The 21,856-nt window shown below is 33.9% G+C and overlaps 1 protein-coding gene across 1 annotated transcript in view; it reads left to right on the top strand.

The window, feature by feature from the left end:
• The window catches only part of CCDC178 (coiled-coil domain containing 178), a 164,047-nt gene that overhangs the window by 101,300 nt on the left and 40,891 nt on the right, over nucleotides 1-21,856 (top strand). Inside the window, exon 19 of the mRNA XM_042869483.1 lies at nucleotides 10,880-11,029. Within this exon, the coding sequence (XP_042725417.1) occupies nucleotides 10,880-11,029 (150 nt within the window). The remainder of the gene's footprint in view (nucleotides 1-10,879; nucleotides 11,030-21,856) is intronic.

Here is a 21,856-nt window from a genome sequence, read left to right as displayed (position 1 = left end):
TCTTCTCGGAGCCTTTTCTTCTCCAGGCTGAAGAGCCCCAGCTCTGCCAGCCTGTCCTCATAAGGGAGGTGCTCTAGCCCTCTCACTATCTTTATGACCCTCCTCTGGACCTGCTACAAACAGATAGATGTCCTCCTTGTGTTGGAGATTCCAGGACTGGGCACAGCACTCCAGGTGGGGTCTCAAAAGTGGAATAGAGGGAAAGAATGACGTCCTTCAACCTGCTGGTCATTCTTCTCTTATGCAGCCCAAGATACAGTTGGCCTTGGCTGAAGAAACACATTGCTGACTTATGTTGAATCTTTCATCAACCCATGCCCCTAAATCTTTCCCATCGGTGCTGCTGTCAAGCTATTTTCTGTATCCTTAGTTTGTTTCTAGAAATCAAATCCTCCCACAGCGGCCTTCAAGGCAGGCAGGACCTCCAGCATACAGCAACTTCATTCATAACTTGTTGGCTGGGCATCAAAAAAGTAGAATTCATCTGATGTCTTATTCCTTGGGTAAATGTTCATTAAATAAAACATAGTTCTGTCTAAAGGCACTTTATACTTCTTACTGCTTTTCTGTGATTGATCTGTGTGTATTGCCTCACTTGTTCTCTATAATTTGAGCCTGTCTGTAGGTTTTAAACAGTTAAGTTCTCCATGATAAGGGAGATCTCAGGTTTCATCATAAGGAGAACAAGTAAAAGAAAAAACTGGTAATCTCAGGGGATAAAAGGTTTCATAAGCAAGGAACTTGTGCAAAGGACTCTGTAGGGTAGAGTAATGATTTCTCAGGCTTCCACTCAGCAAGATTTTAATATGGTAGAGAGAGCCTGAGGCACAAACATAATTGTACAGATAACCACAATATTGCACTGATACAGAGCTGTGTCTGTACATGTTATAAATACTTGCTTAGGACATATAATACTCATCTTTCCTACGCTCTTATTGATCTGTTTTATCTACAGTACAGACCTGTTCTAACCAGATAACTGAACATTTGGTGTAACATTATAGTCATATTCTGTGTTTAATATTTAACTTCATTAATACTTAAGTGTACCGGATACTTCTGATGTTTTTATGAAGAAAGATGACAGTGTTTGTATTAAAACTAGTTACTTTATGTCCGTTAAAAATAGGTTTTGTTCAGTTTTTTATTGTATGTTTGGTTTTGTTCAGAGAAACGTTCTCCAGCCTATGTTTCTCAAAATTTTAAGAAGTTTTATTCTAATTGGAGAAGAGATGCATGAAGATGCATTCTCTCTTACATAAAAACCTGCTAAAAGTCAGATCGGAATTACAGGATTCTTTTCTGCTTGCTTTTGAAGTGAGAGTGAGGTTTTCTAAATTGAAGAAAAGATATTTATTTTCAGTAAACTTTGTATAAAGATTTCACTTAGAACTTTAAAAAGCAGATTTAAATCTAATTTTAATTATTATCTGAATATTGCTTATAAAAATAGTCAAAGTAAGAAGATCAGCATTTCTCCATCAGCTGCTGGTTTTCAGAATTCCATGAGAAAAAGTGACTAGCTATGTATCTGTATGGAAGGTCTAAGAGGAACTTCAAAAATAAAAATACAAAAGCTCAGCTTTTAAGATGGATGTTTAAATGTCCGGATACAGGTTTGTTTAAAAGAAATTTCAGCCAAGAAGACCACTGGGTGTCAGTCATGTGCATCATCGCTGTGGTGAAGTTCACTGAAGCCAAATTGGTTGTCAGTGGACCAGAGTAGGTGACTAACATTAGGCAAAATATGGATCTACAAACCCTCATTTCAAACATCTCTTTAGAAGAAAATGTCAGTATTAATTGTCATCGAGGGACGATGAGTTAGTAGTATCTGTTTTTAAAAGAATTACAAAAGATTCTGGTTGCAAAGGCTGAAAGGTGACTCTTAACTATGCAGTGTACTCTGAAATGTAAATAGTTGTATTTGCAAAGCCAGAATTGAGTGCTAATATTTCTGTGGTAAGCAACAGGGCTTGTCAAAATGAAATACATTATTCTATTAAATCTACTACAATTTGCACATTTCATTTAATGAAGCAACAAAATATTTTTAGATTTCCAATGAGTTTAATGAAAAACTTGAATAATTATCTCATGAATCTTTATTCACATGCTTCTGCCACTTTAGAGACATAAATTATCAGTATGGGAAATGTGTAGGTAACAGGTATTCTGTTCAGTATTACTGTTTATTGATACTTTGATACCTTTCTCTTTGTTTCTGTCTGTGCAATAGAAAGAGTGTTTGGTTTTTGTGTTAGTATCTGAATAAGGGGGTTTGGTATTTATTTTCTTCATCTGCTTTCCATTAATACAAAAATATTACTTTTTCTAATGACAGAAAGTGTGTATCTAATTACCTTCCTGTGAGTAGTTAGCCTTTTCCTCTAGTGATGCAGAATTGTCCATCCGTAAGTGTGTAAGAAAAAGGAGAACATTTATAAAGATTTAACTGGTCATAATGAAATAAATAAATGGGTATTCCATGCAGTTCCATCTTTTCCAGAATATCACTGAAAGAGAAGCTCTCTGTTGTAACATGCTTTAAAAATATTGAAAGGTATATATAATCAAAGTGTGATGATTTAGAGGAAAAGTTAATTATGCATAATAGGCAAATAAGTTTGAGTTTAACAGTCTAAAACTATGTTGTGCAGAAACCAATAATGAAATCATCAGCTCTCTTTTTAGATAAAGCATACAGTCTTAAGGTATGGAGGAGGATGTAATATTGGAGGAATTCTTAATTCTTTCTAATTTCAAAATATTTTTTATGCTTATATCAACTTATGTTTCATCATATTTATAGATGGATTTCATTTAAAATAAGTAGCTTTTATTTTTCCTGAAATAAAATCTTTCCACATGGAAGAATCTATTGCCAGGAGTCTAAATTCAGTGTTATTGTTTTAGGCTATATAATCCTGCTCCAATTAATAATTTTGTATTTTTTGTTTTTGTATTATTTTCCATAAAACACAAATGTTGGTTTTGAAGCAAAAATATTTTTAAAACAGAAGTTTTTATCTCTTGTGATATAGAAATATTTTGCTACCACCTGCATAGCTGTCTAAAAGATTCACTTTTTAACTTTTCTGGTCTTTGAATGATTGATGTTTTTTTCCATTAGCATTCAGAACCAGATCAAATGAAATCCTCTTGAATCAATACTAGATATACTGACCTTATATACTATAATAATTGTTTCCAATTCACTTGTAATAAAATCTCTTAAAGGTACACTTTTGCTTTTGATGCTAACTATGGAAGATGTCTGCTCTTCATTTTTGTTTTATTGTCTGTTGTCATTCATATTGTCTGCAACAGCAGTGTTACTTACTCAGTTTATTTTGTGAGCTTTCACTTGTGTTCTGCTCACTTTAATTACTTATTTTTCATTTCTGTGGGTACACTGATTTGTTCCTGTGCCTTCTGAAGTTGCATTTTTGACACCACTGGTGGAACCACTGACCCCTACTACCTGAAGGTGTTATGCTCGTACTTCCAGTTCGGTGTTTGATTCCAATGTCTTTCCATGATATCAAGAAAGAAAAGGACTTTGACTTAAGTGGAATATCAAATTGGTGCCAGCAAATTGGTACTGAGACTCCTGGCATCAGGCATTGTGAAGATCCCATCTCAATCAGTTCATTTTCTTTATCTTCTTAGAAGCTACCAATTCCTCAGTGTCCTTCTGAGCACTTTTTTTTTTTTTTTTTTTTTTTTTTTTTCCCCAGGAGATATTGAGGAGAATTTCCAAAAGTCTGATCTCATATCTCAATATTCATATGTTCAAGATCATAGAAGACACAGTCTCCTGCGTGTCCCTTGAGTTTGCCCATACTTAAGGTGTACATGTCAAATGTATATAAGCACTGCCAAATTCTAGTTTTCCTATGTGAAAACAGGAATTATTCAGTTGCTTTCTAAAGATGAATACTGCATCTGAACCTTTGTAATCATGACTGATCTTGAAATTGAAGTAGCTCTAGACAAAGTTCTCCCATTCTTAATTCCTTCAATATGAAAACTATATTTGTCTCTTATCCAGAACAATTTTTTTTAATTATTGAAGAGCATTATTAGGATAAAATTCTATTCAGTAGAGCAGTGGCAAGTTTTTCAAATATGTGATAGATATGAGAAAGATATTTAACGCTTTGTGTTCTGAATGACAGCTTTTTCAAGATTTCTTTAAATATAGCTCCTGGTAGACCTGATGAAATAACTTGTGAGCTTCATTGAAAGTATTAGAAAAAGAATTTCAGAAGAGTTACTTCTTGTCTTTGAAAAAATGTGACTCCACAATACGCATTTTTTTTCCGTGTAATCAGGGTTTCTTAATTGCAGATAATGATAGGACTAAAAATACTTCATCAGCTGTGAGACCTGTTCAAATCTTAGAGTTCTTTCTCATGGTGTTTTAATCACACCTTGATTCTCCAAAGGTCTGTCAGTTGAAGTAGGTCATGATAACATAGACTGTATATAGGTTTCCGATTCTCTGCTCTACCATCAGGAAGAAGACACATTGGTGGGAAGCAGCACAACGAGATCTGGTTTTTTTTTCCTTTTGAAAAATTGAAAAAAAAGTTGGTTTGTTTGTTTAGTTTTTTTGCTATGTACTCCAGTATGGTCTTTGCTTGTTTCACGCCTCTTGACTTTTAAATTATGATTTATCCATTTCTCAATCTAAAATCAGTGCAGACAGTGACCTTCATCTTTAATCGTGGCTCTAGATTAGCCCTTACTATAAGGACCAATCTGCCCTATCTCAGCTAAGATCCCACGAAATATGTACCACAAACTAAATAAATTTATTGAATCTCTATAGCTGTGAGAAGAATGCTGGAGCAGAACAATCTTTATTTTACGTTGAATCATTGTGGAAGCAATTGATTCTGAAGCAAGTTTTCAGAAAGTCTGTAGGGCAGAGCTCATTACTACCAAAGACAAAAGAAAATATTTTTCCTTTGGCACTTGAATAGAAGGAAAAAAAAAACAAAAACATGAGGATAATACTAGCTGCTTTTCTAATGCATTGACCTCTGGAGATTTATCCCTTTGCTTCATTTCCAAGGCACTGAAGAGGAAGCAGGACATACATAATTATTTCTAGTACTTCATTTTTTTTTTTCTTTTAGTTTTCCTCAGCTCTTCTGCACCATTTTAATCATAGATTTTTGGACGCATCAACATTAAATTATCTTAGAGTATTCTGAGCTTATTCTATGACTGTGTTTAGTATAACTGCTGTTTGGTTTCTGTGCCAAAGTTTATTTTGAGGAGTTTCAGAGTATTCCATACATGGAAAAGTCTGCATATGATAAAGAAACAAAAATCCTTTTCAGTTTGGTTGCCTTTTAGAATTATGACCCAGAAGTGCTAAATACTATTTATTTTGAAACATAGCATTAAAGCAGACATGTCTGTGCATAAACTCATTAATTTTATTTTGTTTATGGTATTAGTAGCTTGGTATTCACCTGTTTTTTCTCCAAGAGCTTAATGCATTATTCCCATATTAATTCTCCACTCAAGTCCTTACAAGTATTAAACTTACTTTTTTTCAAAACTGTTGGAACTTCCATTTGAACTGCTATGTTATCAGTGAAAAGCTACCTGGCATCAATATTCTTTATTTAGTTTCCAGGTAAGATAAATGCAATCCATCAGAAAACTTTTTACACTGTACTCATTAGTGGAAGTGTAATTAATTTATTCCAAATGGTCTCTAACACATTATTCAAAAATACAATATTTCACTTTCCTGTCAGTGTATGTATATACTTCAGAGTTTTATTTTCTAAGATGCCATCCAAGCATTATAAAGCACAAATTCATACTATGTTTGTGTAAAAAAAAAAAAAAAGTATTTCAGAAGAAATATTCGTTTCAGCAACTCTGAGCAATGTTTGTTAGTTGTGCTTTGTATCAGATACAGTGGAAGACCTATTTCAGCTCAGAGACCATTAAAATACGTATTAGATCAGTATATAATATCAACAGCATAAGTTCCCTCACTCATGTTATAGTTTGTTTAAGCAGGCTCAGATGCTTGCAGTGTCCTTGAAAAGAATTGCAGTGCTAGAGATTTATGGAGTAGCTGCATGATTCTTGTTGCATAAATTGCAAACCAGCAACATCAGTAGAAAATCCCAGGTATGGTGTGTGTATCAATACTCATTAGTTTCTTAGTACCTTCTGTTGTAGTTTCTGTGACTTGTAGGACCCAAAGTACTTGCTGGTAAGCATTAGTTGTAACAACATAGGCAGGGGAAAAAAAAGTCCCACATTTTTTTTGCTTTAGAGTAACTTCCTTTTTCGTAGCAGGGAGATTTGCCAGGTGTATTACATCTGTACTGTGCTGGCTGTAAGGCACTTGGAATTGCCATTCTCACTGTGCCCTGAGAAAAGGACATATATATGTAATAGATGCTACTGAAAAACATAACTAACTCTACTGAAGAAGCTCTTTGGATTTAAAGGGATGGATGCACATGAACAACTAATTTTAAGTAATTTCTTTTGCAATTCATATTCTGGGTTGTTGTGCAAAAAGGATAATTCCTGTGTACAAAAAAATAGTCATTCCTGCTTGGGGAAATCTTCAAAATATTAAATTTAGGTAGTATAACCGATGAATATAGATCCCTTAATAATTGGTTAATTGTGCTGATGCTTCTGGTTGTCAAAATCAATTATTCTTATCTTTCAATAAAGCTCTGCTGTGAATGTTCACTGTTGAAATGAACATTCAAATTGATGATCGACTTTGTTAACTACAGGGATTTATATCATGTTTATTGGTATATCATTATGTGGACAAATTCATTGATCCTAAGGTTTCTCTCCACAATCCTTTACAAACTTTTGCCACAAAAATTGATCAATAAAATAATTCTTGGATTACTTGCAACACAAAGTGATTGATACTGATGTATATAAAAGAATGGAAGACTAACATGAAATGCATCTTCTCTGTGCTGCAGACACCAAGTTGCAGTTTCCCTTTAACGTTCCCTTTAATGTCTTTAATGTTCATTTTCACTCTTTTTTTTTTTTTTTTTTTTTCCCAGTTTTTTCTCAGTTGGACAAGGCTAGTAGTGATCTTTATTTGGAGCTTTTTGTTGCAATAAATTCCATATCTCCTGAAATACTGGACTGATAATTCATGTTGCTTGGCATTGCATTTTCTTCCTTATTGTCCAGCTGAACTTCCATTATGCTGACAATTATGTATTTATTTATTTTTTTTTTTAAGTCTGGGGAAACGTTTGTCTCTCCTACTTTTTTCTTCCATGTATTCTATTGTCTTAGTGTGGGTTTGTGTTATGGCAGACAAGAAAACCACTGTGTTCATCACACACAGAAAAGTGTTCCAGCTTCCTACTGTTCCAGAAAGATAGAAACTAAGTTGTTGAGTAAGAGGACATACTGAGGAAAAAAGCGTATGTGTTGAATCAGGTAGACATTTTATCTAACCCAGTATTCCACCTCTGATACCACTTACTCAGGTTGTCTATAGCAAGAGGGCAAGAAGGCTGTAATCTCCTCTCCTGAATATTTCCCCAACATTAAGATATTCAGTTGCATTTTTTTTTGCAATTTTTTTAATTTAATAATCCACAGTGGATATTTTGTGTCCCTTTTTAATATCTATGTTTTTGGTATTCACAAGGCTCCGCACACCTTAGCTACAGAAAATGCAAAGAAATACCTTCTTTCATTTGTTTTTATTATGATATTTTCAGGTTTCATCTGGATTTATCTGCTTTTGAGACTCAAGTTTTATTTCATGTAAGAGCCTTCAGGAAATTCCTCTGAATTCTACTTGTTTTTCTCACTGAAGAGAGTAACTTCATTTAATGGAGAAATGTAGAAAGTATTTTTTCTGTATTTTGCACATCAGTTCCTGAATGTCCAAAGAGCTCAAATGTACCTGTTGGTGAAGACTAGCATATCATAAGTAGTATATGGTTTCAAATTTTGACGAAGAGAATAAAGACAAGAATCTTAGGGCTTGTTACCAGTTAGCAAATCTTCAAATTCAGAAGCTCAGCTACCAGAGGTGTATCAAATGCAATGATTACCTACTTACATATCTATCTGACTATATCGTAAGTCTTGATATTCATATCCCTGTTTTGCTAGAATAGGAAACATACCAAATTTGGTTGCAGTTTGATCGTTCCTCTCTCTCATAAAGATGGAGTGCTCATAAATATGTCTTTTTCATGTTAAAATGTTTGAATCATTTTAAGTTATATATAAAAAACAAAACAAAACAGTAGGACTTCACTAGGTTAGACTCAGGTGTATATATATTGAGGCAAATAACTGTATTGATGTTAATATTCCAGAAACAAGTTTTTCTTTGACTTCCCAATATTCCTTATGTATGCGAAGATGCTGTCAATGTTGAAAACAGTACTTGTTTTTTGCACTGAATGTCAGTATATTAATATCGGTCATTGTATATTTGTTTATGAAAATATCAGCTTTAGAAAAAGCTTGAGATTTCTGGAAGATGGCATAGCATTTTAGTATTTAATGACACATAGAGTGATGGTTCTGCACAGAAGAATTTTCAGATTTGAATGCATAACCATGGCAATTTTCTAGCATAAGTTTTCTGAAAATGTGTATAAATATAGATAGGCAAGTAAATATATCTTGATTAAGACATTGTATATTAAAAAAAAAAAAAAAAAAAAAAAAGAGTTGTTAGCAGGCTAACTGTCTTGGGAACTCCCAAATTCAAAGCAGCTCTGTGGGATAGCTGTGAATCTGTTCAGGCATTTCCCTTGGATAGCTTTGTCTTTAAAAAGTGAGATTCTGAATTACTCTCTAGGGAGTAAACTCAAAAAACTTGAGACTTGTTCAGCATTATGCACTGTGAACCCAGAAGAACTGGGACTTCATTAGTCTGGTAATTCAATACATTTAAAAAAAAAAAATCAGGGAAGATATTAAAGCAAGGCTTGCATTTTATTGAAAGTCCTTAGTCTTCTTTGGCTCTGGGCAAAACTGTATCTATAACATATGGTGATTTGTATCTAAAACATTGGTGATTTTTAGAATGGTCCCAGCTCATGCGTTTGTGTTGCCCTTCCAAATAGAGCTTGACTAGCTGCAATAGAGTCTGGCTCTTTTAGTATTCACATATAAATAATGACTTGAACCATCAACCAGTGATCTGAGAAAATAAATCTAAACCTTTTTATGCTCAATATTTCTTTTCTGCCTCACGTGTATCTTTTGATTTGCACAGTGTTCTGTCAAAGGGAAGAAGTGTCAGGGAAGTGAAAAGAGTAACAGCTGAATACTACCAGAGTAGTATTCTCCTACCAGAAATGCAACTACAATGGTTTACGAACTCTTTCTTTGGATTTTGGCATTGCCATTACTTGATGGTTTCTGACTGTCAAATCAGAGAAAAAGAGAAAGCTGCCATTTCTCCTGCTGGACAGAGAGGCTCCATTCAAGGAGCACCTTATGGTGGCATTGTTCCAACTGCTCTACCTCTTCTGATAGCTCTGCTTGTCAGCAAGGGTTTTCCATAGCACATAGCATTACAAATCGTCCATAAAAATCATAAAAACTCAACTTGTAACCATACTTTTCTAACTTGAGAAATTTTTAGACTAAACTTTTAAACTTCTGTGTTATAAGACTTTGAAATATTGCCTTAGATTACAGCAACCATTCTTCATATGGACATCTTGGTTTAATTAGATGGCCCAGACTTGTACATAATTGTAAGCCGTCCTGTACTCCTCCACTTTATTATGTGCATCTGAATTTAACAGAAGTACCTCCCAAATACAACAGGCAACAGCTTACATAAATTTAACAAGCGTTAAGCTTGCCCATTGATCTTCCTTGTGCATCTCTCTTCTCTAATGGGTGGTATCATCACCACTCGCTATCCTATTTTAAAAATACATTTTAGGGATATGCACTTAAAGCATATCTCAAAAAATATTTTTAAAAGTGGAGATCAGGCATCCTGTTTTGTACTTATGAAGCTAGAAGAAATTTTCATTCATCTAACTACAGATAAGTCCAGTTGGGCTTCCCTCTCATAAAATGCATGTTTTTATGAAAAAATAAAAATGAAAGCAGAATTCCTTGATGTAAGTCAATTTTAAATAAAATCAGATTGTCTGTGTAACTTAGATAAAATACCTTAGAAAATTCTACAACTGTTGCAAAGTCATGAATTATAATTACAGGAAATTCAGAGATCATTTTGAAAAACAATGGAAATTGGTCTGATTATGGAAGCACACTTACCAAACAGTTCACCTGGTAGCGAACCATGATGGCTGATAATTAAATTAGACTTTAAAATCAAGTCAATCAAATTACGATTGGGAAACTTTACAATTATTTATTAAAAAAAAAAAAAAAAGGTGATTATTGCATTCTCTCCTTTTTTGTATAACACGGAAAAAGAGATTTAAACAGTAAAATGTGAAAAAAATTACTGGATCTTTTGGTAATTAAGACAAAATAATTTTTATGCAGAAAGAGGACTTATGTAGTAAGGTAGAAGAGTATTTTTTTCTAGTAGTTTCTATTGTAACTGTTTTAAAACTTTATTTTGGTTTATTTTCCTGATAAAATAATGGTTTTCTCTGGAAACCATTTTTAATAGTATTAATTTCAGTATAAGTGTTTTAGCAAAATTCTAAACACTGTGAAATCGTTTATAGATTTCTTATTGGTTTCATTGAAACAATAATCTTATCTATATTTTAGAGATGTTCATGAGGGAATGAGTCAAAGAAACTGTGGAAGTGAACTGTAATTTTGTTTCTCAGAATGGCATTTTTTAGTGAGTGTAATCAATTACTTTTCTCTTTAGGCCAATCTGGAGCAAATTATTAGAGAAAATCTGTTGCTAGCTCAGGAATATCAAATGTCTCAGAAATGCTACTTAAACTGTAAAGAAGGTCTCACAGAACTCTACGACAGTAGAATCAAGGTGGAAGATTCATTTAGAGATCATCAGCAGGTAAAGTGCCAACATCACTCATTCAATTAATGTATTTCCTATTTAAAATGCATTTGATCAATAATGCCAATGGAATATATGCTAGCAATATCTCAACTATCGTGTTTTTTTTTTCTTCTTGAACATTTTTTATATTTTCACTTCTTTGCTTGCTTGGTTTTTTGTTTTTTTTTGGTTTTTTTTTTTTTTTTTACTTTGCAGAGCTGTTATAAAAGCTATTAATTATTCATTGTCATAGTTCTGATTTTTTTTTTTTTTTTTTTTTTTTAAACCTGGAGTGTATTTATTTTTGTACAAAACTGTATTACCCAGCATAGTATCCAGCACCCTAACGTTATGCATTTCTATCAAATAGTCTTTCAGGGGAATTGTGAGCTTTACAACAGCTATAATCAGACACTGCAAATGTTTAATGTAGAAAACATATACATGAAAATGAAAAAAAACTTAAAATCTAGTTTGATGACTTCCATGGTGGAGGTATACTGCTGAGGCATGTTCTCTTGAATAATTAGTTACATTTGAATAGGGTTTCTTTTTGTTTAAATTTAACAGTGTTGTGGAACATAAATCGAGATGTTGTAAAACCATTTTCAAATGTTTTTTTCTTTTTTTCTTTGCTTTGCAGCTATAGATCTCAGAATATGAGCATTGACTATATCAGCATTAACTATAATTAAATCAAAAATATTATCTAGGTATGTTAACCAGACTATTGCTTGGTTGTCTTTCATGTCTGTATTTCTGAAAATTAGTATACATGTAAGTAATCATGTACAAAAATTGTAGGTTAATGTCAACAGTTTCAGGTAAGAATGTTTATTAACTTTGGTCGTGGATGCAGGAATCAGGTCCTGTCAACGTTAGTATTTCAGTTCATTTTCTAAAAGTGCAGTGAAGAAGTTTTCAAATAAATAAATGAAATGTGAAGTTCAAATTATTAGTAGTACTCTGCTTGTATTAGTCCCCTTAGTCCCTCTTATGTCCTATACCTGTATCTTCAGCCACTGCTCATTTCCCACAGACCACCTCAGTAAATCTCTGACTCTGAAATTCAGCATACTTTGAATTTCAATTTGTTCCTTCTAAGGTATTCTTGTTAACTACGCACCTTTCTATATTTCAAGAACAAAAATATGTTTAAGTCATACATTCCCAGAGATAAGAGTATTGGAGAACAAGTTGAAGATCAAAACATAAATAAGTGAAGAAATAAGTGAAATAAGTGAAGAAATTCTGTTCTATTTCTCATCACCAAGCGAGTGCTAATTATGCTCCCTAAATATGATCTAAAGGCAAAGCTATGAGCACTGAGATGTTTCTTAGCATGAGTGGGTTATAGAAGGAATTGAAAATATTTTTTCTGAATACGAAATTAGGGCATACTCACTATAATGCTTTCTAAAGAAAAATATATCTGTGTTAGGTAATCTGGACCTTTAATTTCTTTGGATATAAGAATGCCTTCTGGATGTAATTGTTCTTGGTAATATTTGTGAAACAGATTTCCCACTCAGCAGTTTACCTCTTCTGGACACAGTGTGGGTGATATTATCATACATCTCGGTGAGGTAATATGGAAGCAAACAAAATTGCAAATGAGTTGGCATATATTATTGCTTTTTTCCTTCTCAATTTGAATACAATAAAATAAACATAGTAAAATATAGCAAAATTGCATTGCAATACCAACAGGATCTAGCTTCATCAGCTCTGCCACATAATCATTTGTTTGGCTTTTTAAAATCTTGTTTATGAAGAAAATGGTTATGAGTATGATACTATTCTATAGAAGCTTAAAAGCAGCATTACAACATGTGTACCTAGTTTATGGTAGAAATTAGTGATGGGAATATTTAGGCTGACAGTCCTCAGTACCATTTAGTAGCAATATATATACGAAGATGAGAAACTCTATTGAGAATATTAATTTTGTGAATTACAGTGACAACTACTGTAACTTCCTTTCTGATAACTTCACTATGTTAAGGGACTAACTAGTCCAGCAATTGAGGCAAAACACGTCTATCACTATCACAGTGTATTTAGCAGTTATGACAAAAGGAAAGAAGGTGCTGACTACATACAGAGCCCATAAAAAGAAGGTGTTCTTTCTTCTTATTTATTTTTTTTTTTTAAAGTGAATTACAACTGCAATGGAAAATCAATTCTGAGGGAGTATCACAGTAATGATTTTTCTAGGTGTTGCACTACATACCTGCATTACAATGTTCAGACTTCAAGAAGTGTGTTCATCCATTCCTAAATCCTGAGGACTTTCTTCTCTTAGTATCCTATATATATATTATTATATATTATTATTATACTGTTTATATACTATTTATACTATGCTATATTATTACTATATATTATTATACTCAAAATGAGAAGCTAGTTTTTATGTATACTGATGCTAAAAGCAATCTACTAATATTAAATTGTTTGGCATATTTTAAGTGGATGTAGTAACTGCTTTAACTAATGAAGTAGGTTTACTTTGGGATCCTATGCAGCTGCTTTGTTCAGCCCCAGAAAAGGCTCTGTCTTGATAGCTGAAATAATGTCTTTGGTAACATGATGTGTTTTGTCATGATCTTGCAAGCTTCTATGTACTGAGGAAGGTGCACTTAAGAACAGGGAGGATACACACCACTGAATCGAGGAGCTATGCCCATGGAAAGTATAATACTCTCTTCTGCATAGTGAATGCAAAGGAATTCTATTGGAGGAGGAAAGGATTATTTATTTAATACTTCTATTCAGACGCAGTGGCTGAGACAAGGTATTCATATCCCTCTGTTGTCTAAATTTCTACCTATCATGCTATAGGAGGTAATAGCCTGATGGAAAACACATGGACAAGTTTCAACTTTGCTGCAATTTCTGCTTCCTTCAATTCTTGTGATTAATTAAGTTACTATGTAGCACTGGTTATACGCTTGTTTTTGCAGGTGTATAGTACGCTTCTGCCTTTGTTTTCTTCACCCTATTATTATACTACAAATTCTTCAATTCTAACAAATTCTATGAGATTTTACGTTTTTGCTGGGCTTCTGAAATCAAAAAGCTAGCTAGCAGTATCAACATTCACTTGGAAGGGTTGAAGTTTCAAATGTTCTTTTTTGAATTTGTTCTGGAAATGTTAACAGGTTTGCAAACTAGTGCCAGAAATACTTGTGTGCATCATGACCAAAACTAGTTATTTACCATATCCTTTTTATTCTGGGCAATCTTGGAATACCTATCCCAAGAATGAAATCTTTTACTTCCATTGTATTTTGCTAATAAATTAGTGATTGTACTGTAGGCATCCGTTTGTTCTCTTGAAATTAGGGTTGATTCCAAAATATAGGGATATATCATTATGTGCTAACAAACTATTTACTTGAATCTGTTTAACAGAACTTTAAGAATTATTTTTGTTCATGTAATCTGCATTTTAAAAAAATCTCCCTGAAAACTACTATTAGTTTAAAATTTAAGTAAAAATTCACTCTCATATTCAGGTTCTGTTCAAGAGGTCATATTATACAGAGGATGTGGAGAAAGGAGTCTATTGATTTCTCGTTTCCTTTTTTTTTTTTTACTTTCAGGATAAGTGACATATTATTGCAGTAAAACATATGTAGGGTCAATTCATTCTGAATAGTTATTAGAAACCATGATAACAAAAGTCATTACACTGCAGTTCAGTTTTGACAGTAAAATTTCTGCAACATTATCACAAATCCTCACGCATTAGTGCAATGATCCTTACTATAGTTTCATATTAGAATCAAAAGACTGCTGTAGCATGCTTGATACAAAAAGTCATGCAAGTCAAGTGAAGTTCTTTTATGCTTTTATATAAACATTTTCATGTCTTTCTTATGTATGTGTTTGGCTCTGAGCCCTCTTGGAAATTACTGCCTTTAGTATTTTGTTCAGCTGGGATACAGGTTTGTGGGTTTTTTTTTTTAAATGAAGTTCTCATTGTTTTGAATCACTAAATAGAATATAAAGTAAATCTGATGCATTTCAGTTTATGCAATTAACTTCTGATTTTCTGGTTCCCATTCACTGACCTTAATGACAAAAAACAAAAACAAACATTATTTGTAAACAAAAAAAACAATTTCTGTCTTTAAACTGTATTTTTGCCTATTCAGTTCACTGTGGAGATCTTGGATTGTTTCATATCTTCACAAGACTAATAATGAAAGCACTGATAATGTTACATGAAGAAAACAGACCTCTGTACCTATTTCCTCACAAGTCTTAAATGAAAAAGAAACCTATTAAGGATTCAATGTGAAAGAAAATTATCATAAAAGAAATATCAGAATTTCTATTTTGTAAATGTTTAATCAGTTTTCACATCTGTTTTGATTAAGACTAGAAATTAGTGATGGAACTGATTTTTCCTTTCTTTTGCAGATGTAACAAGACTAAATAATAGCTTTTAAGCAAAAGTGTGTCATTTACAGTTTTCCTGAGTTTTTTTCTGATGTTAGGATTTTGACACCATGATAGGTTCTCAGAATAGACAACTTCATATAAAAACAGAAGGAAAAGATGTGTCTTCCCTAAGCCTTTTATTATGCAAATTTGCTAAACTTTCATTGAGCTAATTATATTTAAACAATGTAAGCATCAAATTAATTATAATTAAATTTAAATCAATAACTCTGTAAGTTCAGATGACGCCATAAGAAAATTCATACAAGCAGGCAATCAAATCATACTATTAGTTTGGCAGCAAAACAAAGTTGTTGAAATAATTTAAAGAAAGTCCATTTCCTTTCTGTATGTATCAGCCATATCAATGGCTGGTCAGATTAGATTTGCAAACTATAGTCAGGGAACAGGATGTCTGTAGGACTCAAATGTTATTTCCAACAGAAAGTTCCAGAGGATGTCATTATAGGAAGTGAAATCTCTTTATTTCGCCATAAAAAAAATTATACAGAAATCTGATAATTCCTTTAGGTATTTGTTTTAGAACTTGGGTGTTCTCTAATGCCTCTGGAGAAAAGATTAAAAAACCTTTTTCCAAGCAATGTTTTTTTAATTAAAGACAGAGCTTTTAATTTTTCCCCCACATCCGTATGCCTATTCCAGTTTCCGTTTGGTATAGATTAAACAGAATAGGAAGACAAATTGTGCTATCTTCTCTACCAAAGTAGAAATGGACATTTTTAGCAGTCCTTGAACTTGACAGTTCTTTCTAACACATAGATACCTATTAATGTGCCTATATGAATAATGTGCAGAAAAGACCTGTTCTCTACTTCCTCTTGTTTGGTCAGGAGGTAGATATAATATTCTGTCCCAGGGTTGATTTTTTAGGTATCCAGGAAAATATTATTAAGCCAAGAGAATTAACTTTGTGTAGATTTTGCAAAACAATTGCCTTTGGAAGTAAAACTTACCCTGACCTTAGTGTTCGAGCAGTTTTGCATTAGGGAACCTATGTACCAGCGCTGACTTCACCTATTGTCTATGCTACATACTTGTTTCTTCTAATAACGTTTAATAGTGATTTTAGAATTGTTACTGTCAAAGATACATTTAATCAAAACCAGGCAGAAGATCTTTCATTACTGAAAACAAAATCAACTAAAAAAATTTAGTTATTTTCTTTTGTTTACATTTACAGCAGGCAGGTTGACTGCAGAGTAGCAGTGAACAACTTCCTTAAGAAAAGTTCAAAAAATGTTTATATCTTATTTTATATACTTCACATTCATTTTTAACCACGTGGATTAATAGATTGAGATTTACGTTCTTATTAGCTACATAAACTCACGTTCATTCACATCAACTTATAACTTACATTAAGGGCATTATTAAGGTCACAGTGTTGTAGCTTAATCTTACAAATACTTTCTGAAAATATTTAGTGTCATAACAGTTTAACTTAGCCTTTAATAACAGACAAAAACACTTGCAGCAAACAACAAACAAAATGCTCTAACTTAATAAAAGTCATTCTTTTGCTTTCATTTTTAGCTCATAAACAGCATTATTAGAATCTTTCAGGATTATAAAGCACACCTACCTTGTAACTCATCTCGAATGCCTTATTAGGGGTACTTTTGTTAAAATCTTATTAGGCCTGTATTTTCTATACTTATATGCTTGAAAAGCTAAAACATTCTTAATAGTTTAACATATAAGATTAATGTGCCCTGTTATGCAAACTGTTATTCCAGAAACTGGTAGAAACTTTTGTATTGCACTTCTACTTGGAATTAAATCCATTAATCAGAAGGAATGGTCTCAACAAGAATTAGCAGGAAAAAGTTTTGATGAAACAATTTTCATATGAAATGTTGTGGTGAAGTTCCACATGCATTTATGCGTACTTTGAACCAGTCTTGTGAATGTATGGCTCGAGGACCATTGTGGGAGCCAGCGCTTCAGTGGCTGCAGTCAGTTGCTGAGGCAACCAGCCAGCATAGATTTTTTTTTAAACCAGACGTCTTTGCTGTTTTGCTGACTCCCAAGGACACTTGTCCCAATGAAGTAGATTGAGGCAGACGTAGCATTTGAGGACAGAAATCATATTTGTTATCTGTAATTATGTACAATTGACAAAACTCTTAGGTTGGAATATAAGATTATACAAGGAAAGTCTTGCCAATTGGTAGAGCTGAACTGTGCAAGTATATTTTTGTTAGAAATTAATATGAAGAGAAGATAATGTAAAGAATTCTCAAAATCTTTTTCAGACTAATCTGAAGCTAAGATTTTTCAGAATTTGGGATAAAAGAAAAATGCTGGAGGTTGGGGAAAACAAATATTTATTTTCCAAATAATGTTTGTTTGTTTTGATTAAAAATAAAATGTTTGGAAATCAATGGATCAGATGCCCCCAGGAAAGAGCATTTGATATTTTTCAGAGAGGAAGATAGAGTACTTCTTCACTTAAATGTCAGCAATACAGATGCTCTGTATTCCCTCAGATTCAAGTGCTCTGCAGTAATGATTGGAAATGAAATTTCCTCCTTTCCCAAGAACACTTGCATGAATGACCATGTTACAAATTATCCTTGGCTAAGTCTGTTTCAGTTTCTCACTGCAGTCGTACACTGTGAATAATTAGTTTTGGAGGAGACAAAAGGATGAAATCATTAAGGTGTCTGTCTAACAGTAGAACTCTGGTCTGAAATAAATATTGGTAAATTATGCTAAAAGTAGTTTCATCACTGATACTGAAGTAAGCAACCTCTGGGTAACATAGGTCTCAGGGCTGGGCCTGCCCAGGTGTGCGATACCTTCTTTCACATCTTTGTTGTAAATGGGACAGTGGGAATGTGAATTTGAGTCTTCCTGTTCTTGAGAACACGTAAGCCCAGAATAATTCTGCAGTTAGAGTACAGTTCCTTCCTAACTCTCAGGGATAAAGCTTTTGCCTATGTTACCAAGAAAGGTCATGCTGGGTGTTAGGAAAGGTTCTTCACCAGTGGTGGGTGTGGAACAGATTGTCCAGGACAATGGTCATGGCCCCAAGTGCCGTATTCAGGAAGCACCTCGATAACACTCATAGACATAAGGTTTAAAATTTGGGTCGTCCTGTGTGGAGGCAGGAGTTGGACCCTTGTGGGTCTCCTCCAACTTAGAGCATCACAGAATCACAGTATATTTTATTCTGTGATTCTGTCATTACTGCATGACAGGGGACTTCCAGCTGAAATCTACTTCTGGTATCCCTGCTCCTACTCAGCCTCTGTCATATGGATAAGAGGCCTTTTTCTTACTCTCCGGATACAGTGAGGATGTGGTGAGATACCTGGACAGTTGTTGAGGTGTCTCAGAGATCTGGTTTGTAACATTTCTACCTCTTCAGTAAATAATCACTTTGCCTGTTAAACTGTTCTCATCTGATATTAGATTAAGCCTGTAAAAAAGCCCACTAATTTAGAATATCCACAAATGGCAAAGAAGGGGAAAGAAATGATAATTTGAATAAAAAAGAGAGACTACATTTATTCTATTTGCACCGTAATTAGATGTCAGTTCCCACCTTTAGCTAACTTTCTGTTTTATTCTGGGTAATGTGGTTGTTGGGATTTCAGCTTTCCTGCATGCTCCTGTCTCTTAGCGAACAACCCTACATATCAGTCAACCTTGTTTTTCAAAATTTCTAGCAGATTTAGGTGGATTTAATCTTTTCCTAAAAACTAGCAGAATGTACAGCCTGAGAGAAGACCAGAAGTTTTTCTGTATCCTCAAGTTACCCTGCACATCTAAATAACTGCAGCTGCAGTTAACTCCTCCTGCATGCTGGTTGTGTATCTTCCTGGGGTACCAGTTTGGAGAGAGGGAGTAAAATTAAATGACCTAGGTTAGAAGTGACCTACATTTTCTCTAGGGAGCAGCTGTAGCACATCAATTCATGTTCTCAGGTGTGGATACCTCTGAATCACTGGAGCTAAATCCAGGTTTTGGGATCTGTTGGAATGAATTCTTCATGTAAATATTAAAATTATCTATCCCTATTAAAAAGGTAGAAAAGATGCTTATTTTCAGATTCTAAAAATAATTTCCTGAATTGGAGAATTAATGATTAATTGCAAAATAAAGAGAGTGGGAATGAGGAATTACAGTATGAAAAAGCACCAGGACTGTTCTAATTTTCAGACATAAAGTGTGTTGAATGCAGCTTTGCTATCTACTTCCCAGTAATGCAATGTAATTTTGTTAGTCCTAGTATGTTTTAACACTAAATCTAGCCATTCTTGACATTGATTTCAGTGCAATTTGCGTAATAGGTCAAGTAAAGTGGTGCTTATTGACTGCTGATTGTATATGTTTTTCCACCTGAAGTGTTATTGTTAATTGACATACTCTTTCATTTTCTTGAAATAATTTTCACTCTATTTGAATAATTGCCCTTAATTCCCCCTTTGTAAACTGGGTCTGTTTCATGGCAAATATCAAATATAGTTTTGAGAATCAGATAAATTGCAGGCAGTAATTCATTCCTTCAGCAACAGAACATTACAGTAATCAGATTCAAGCTAATTTGTCAAACATAATTTACCTTTAGTGAATATGTGCTGTCTGCCCCTAACTAAATCACCCATTTCTAAATGTCTTGTAATCTTGTCCCATGCCATTATTTCTAGTAATATTCTTGCAAAAGAATCCTGGCTAGCACTAATAGCCTGAAGTTTTCTGAATAGTTCTTTGTCTTGACATATTGCAGAATGTTCTACCTCTAACTATGTGATTACAGATCCTGTATTAACAGGTATTAACAGGAGTCTGCTCTTTAGCTTAATTCCTGAAGATTATAGGATTATAGTAAAGGCTATCTAATCATCACATGCTGACTGCTTTATTGGAGCTTGTTGATTGTATTGCCAATGTTGCCTTCAGACTATTTTTTTTGTAATTACAACTGTGGTGATATGGATGGTACTTTTTGACGCCTTGTTTTCTTCTGAAGAGAGGAAATGGACTAAAGTAACAGAACATTAGACAGAAACCCGAACATCATTTTAAACAGTAGCAATCTGATTTTCTCATAGGTGTACCACCAAATGATTTGCTTCCTTTTGTTCTTCTATTGAGAAGTAGCTCAGGTTCCTCTGTGGTCCCTCTTGTTTCCTCTACTTGGCTCCAAATGTGTTTCTCCAGCTCTAAGGTTTTCAAAATGACTGCATAAAATAGCAACATGGACTCCAAGGAAAGTTTCCCTTCCTGGAATATCATCTTGGATATGCCTAATCCTCCGTTGTCTTTTTCTAGACAGAGCATGATCAGTATCACTATCTTCAACTCATTCTTGAAAAAATCCCTTTTATGTCTACTTTATTGAAGTAATGACTCCTTTTTGTCATTAACCCCAAAAGTCTCCTTTCCTCGGACTCCCCATGGTAGCCTGTGAACCTTTTCTTTTCCCTGCATACCAGAATTACAGCAGAACTCCCTTCTGAGTTACTTCCATGAAGAATGTGAAACAACCAGATTTCCAGACACTTACTATCTCTCTGGCAGGCATAGATAGCAATTATCCACTGTAATTTTAAAAAGCATGCATTAAAATCTTGAGGTTATATAGTTTAATTACTCAAAAGATTATTCTGTGACCATGAGTACGTTGACTGTATTAAAGCTACATAACTTGTAGAACATGGAGATCTATGCATTGTCACTACTCTTTGCTAAGTCTGTAAATTCTTGCCAGTATCCTGCAAAGAGAAACTGCCTTTGTGGGTTTAAAATCCCCCACACAGCCTCCAGTGGTCATTGAACTGCCACAAGTCCAGATAAAGCTCAGGGCAGAGAGGCATTAGCCAGCACTCCAGAAGAGGTTCACAAAATAAGAAGCAGCTCTTAAAATCACTTGACCTTAAATGATTGTGGATGCTCTAAAATTTCAGTCTCAAATCCATGGTTACTTTAAAACAGCACTGAAATGAATTCCATCCTACTGATAATTCTGTCCCTAGGTTTTCATTCTACTGCAAGAAATGTCAGGGTTGTACAGGAGGATGCTGCTCTCACCGTTCTCATCTCATCAAGGTCTGGGTGCACTTGATAAGCTCTACATACACATCTTCTCTAAATGAGAGGATTGGTATATTTGAAAAACCTTTGGGGGATCTGGAAGGTTTGTGATGGAGGGTCAGATAGAAAGAACCAACTGATGGGCTGAACAACCATCATTTGTAACAGTTTAAAAGAAATGTACTTTGCGTGCTCAGTACACTTGTTCCCAAAGTCAATGAATGATATGTAATATTGAATCACCGTGTTATTTTCCAGAGAACTATTTTTTACAGTATTAGTGGTGTCCTTTGTGGCTCAGATTCAAATTGCAGCTTTATAGAATAG

The sequence above is a fragment of the Lagopus leucura genome, unplaced genomic scaffold (assembly GCF_019238085.1).
Source record: "Lagopus leucura isolate 7727_CA_CO unplaced genomic scaffold, USGS_WTPT01 Super-Scaffold_100002, whole genome shotgun sequence".
In the NCBI taxonomy this organism is placed as follows: domain Eukaryota; kingdom Metazoa; phylum Chordata; class Aves; order Galliformes; family Phasianidae; genus Lagopus; species Lagopus leucura.
Note: the sequence above shows the minus strand (reverse complement) of the source record. Positions and strands in the feature narration are given on the sequence as shown.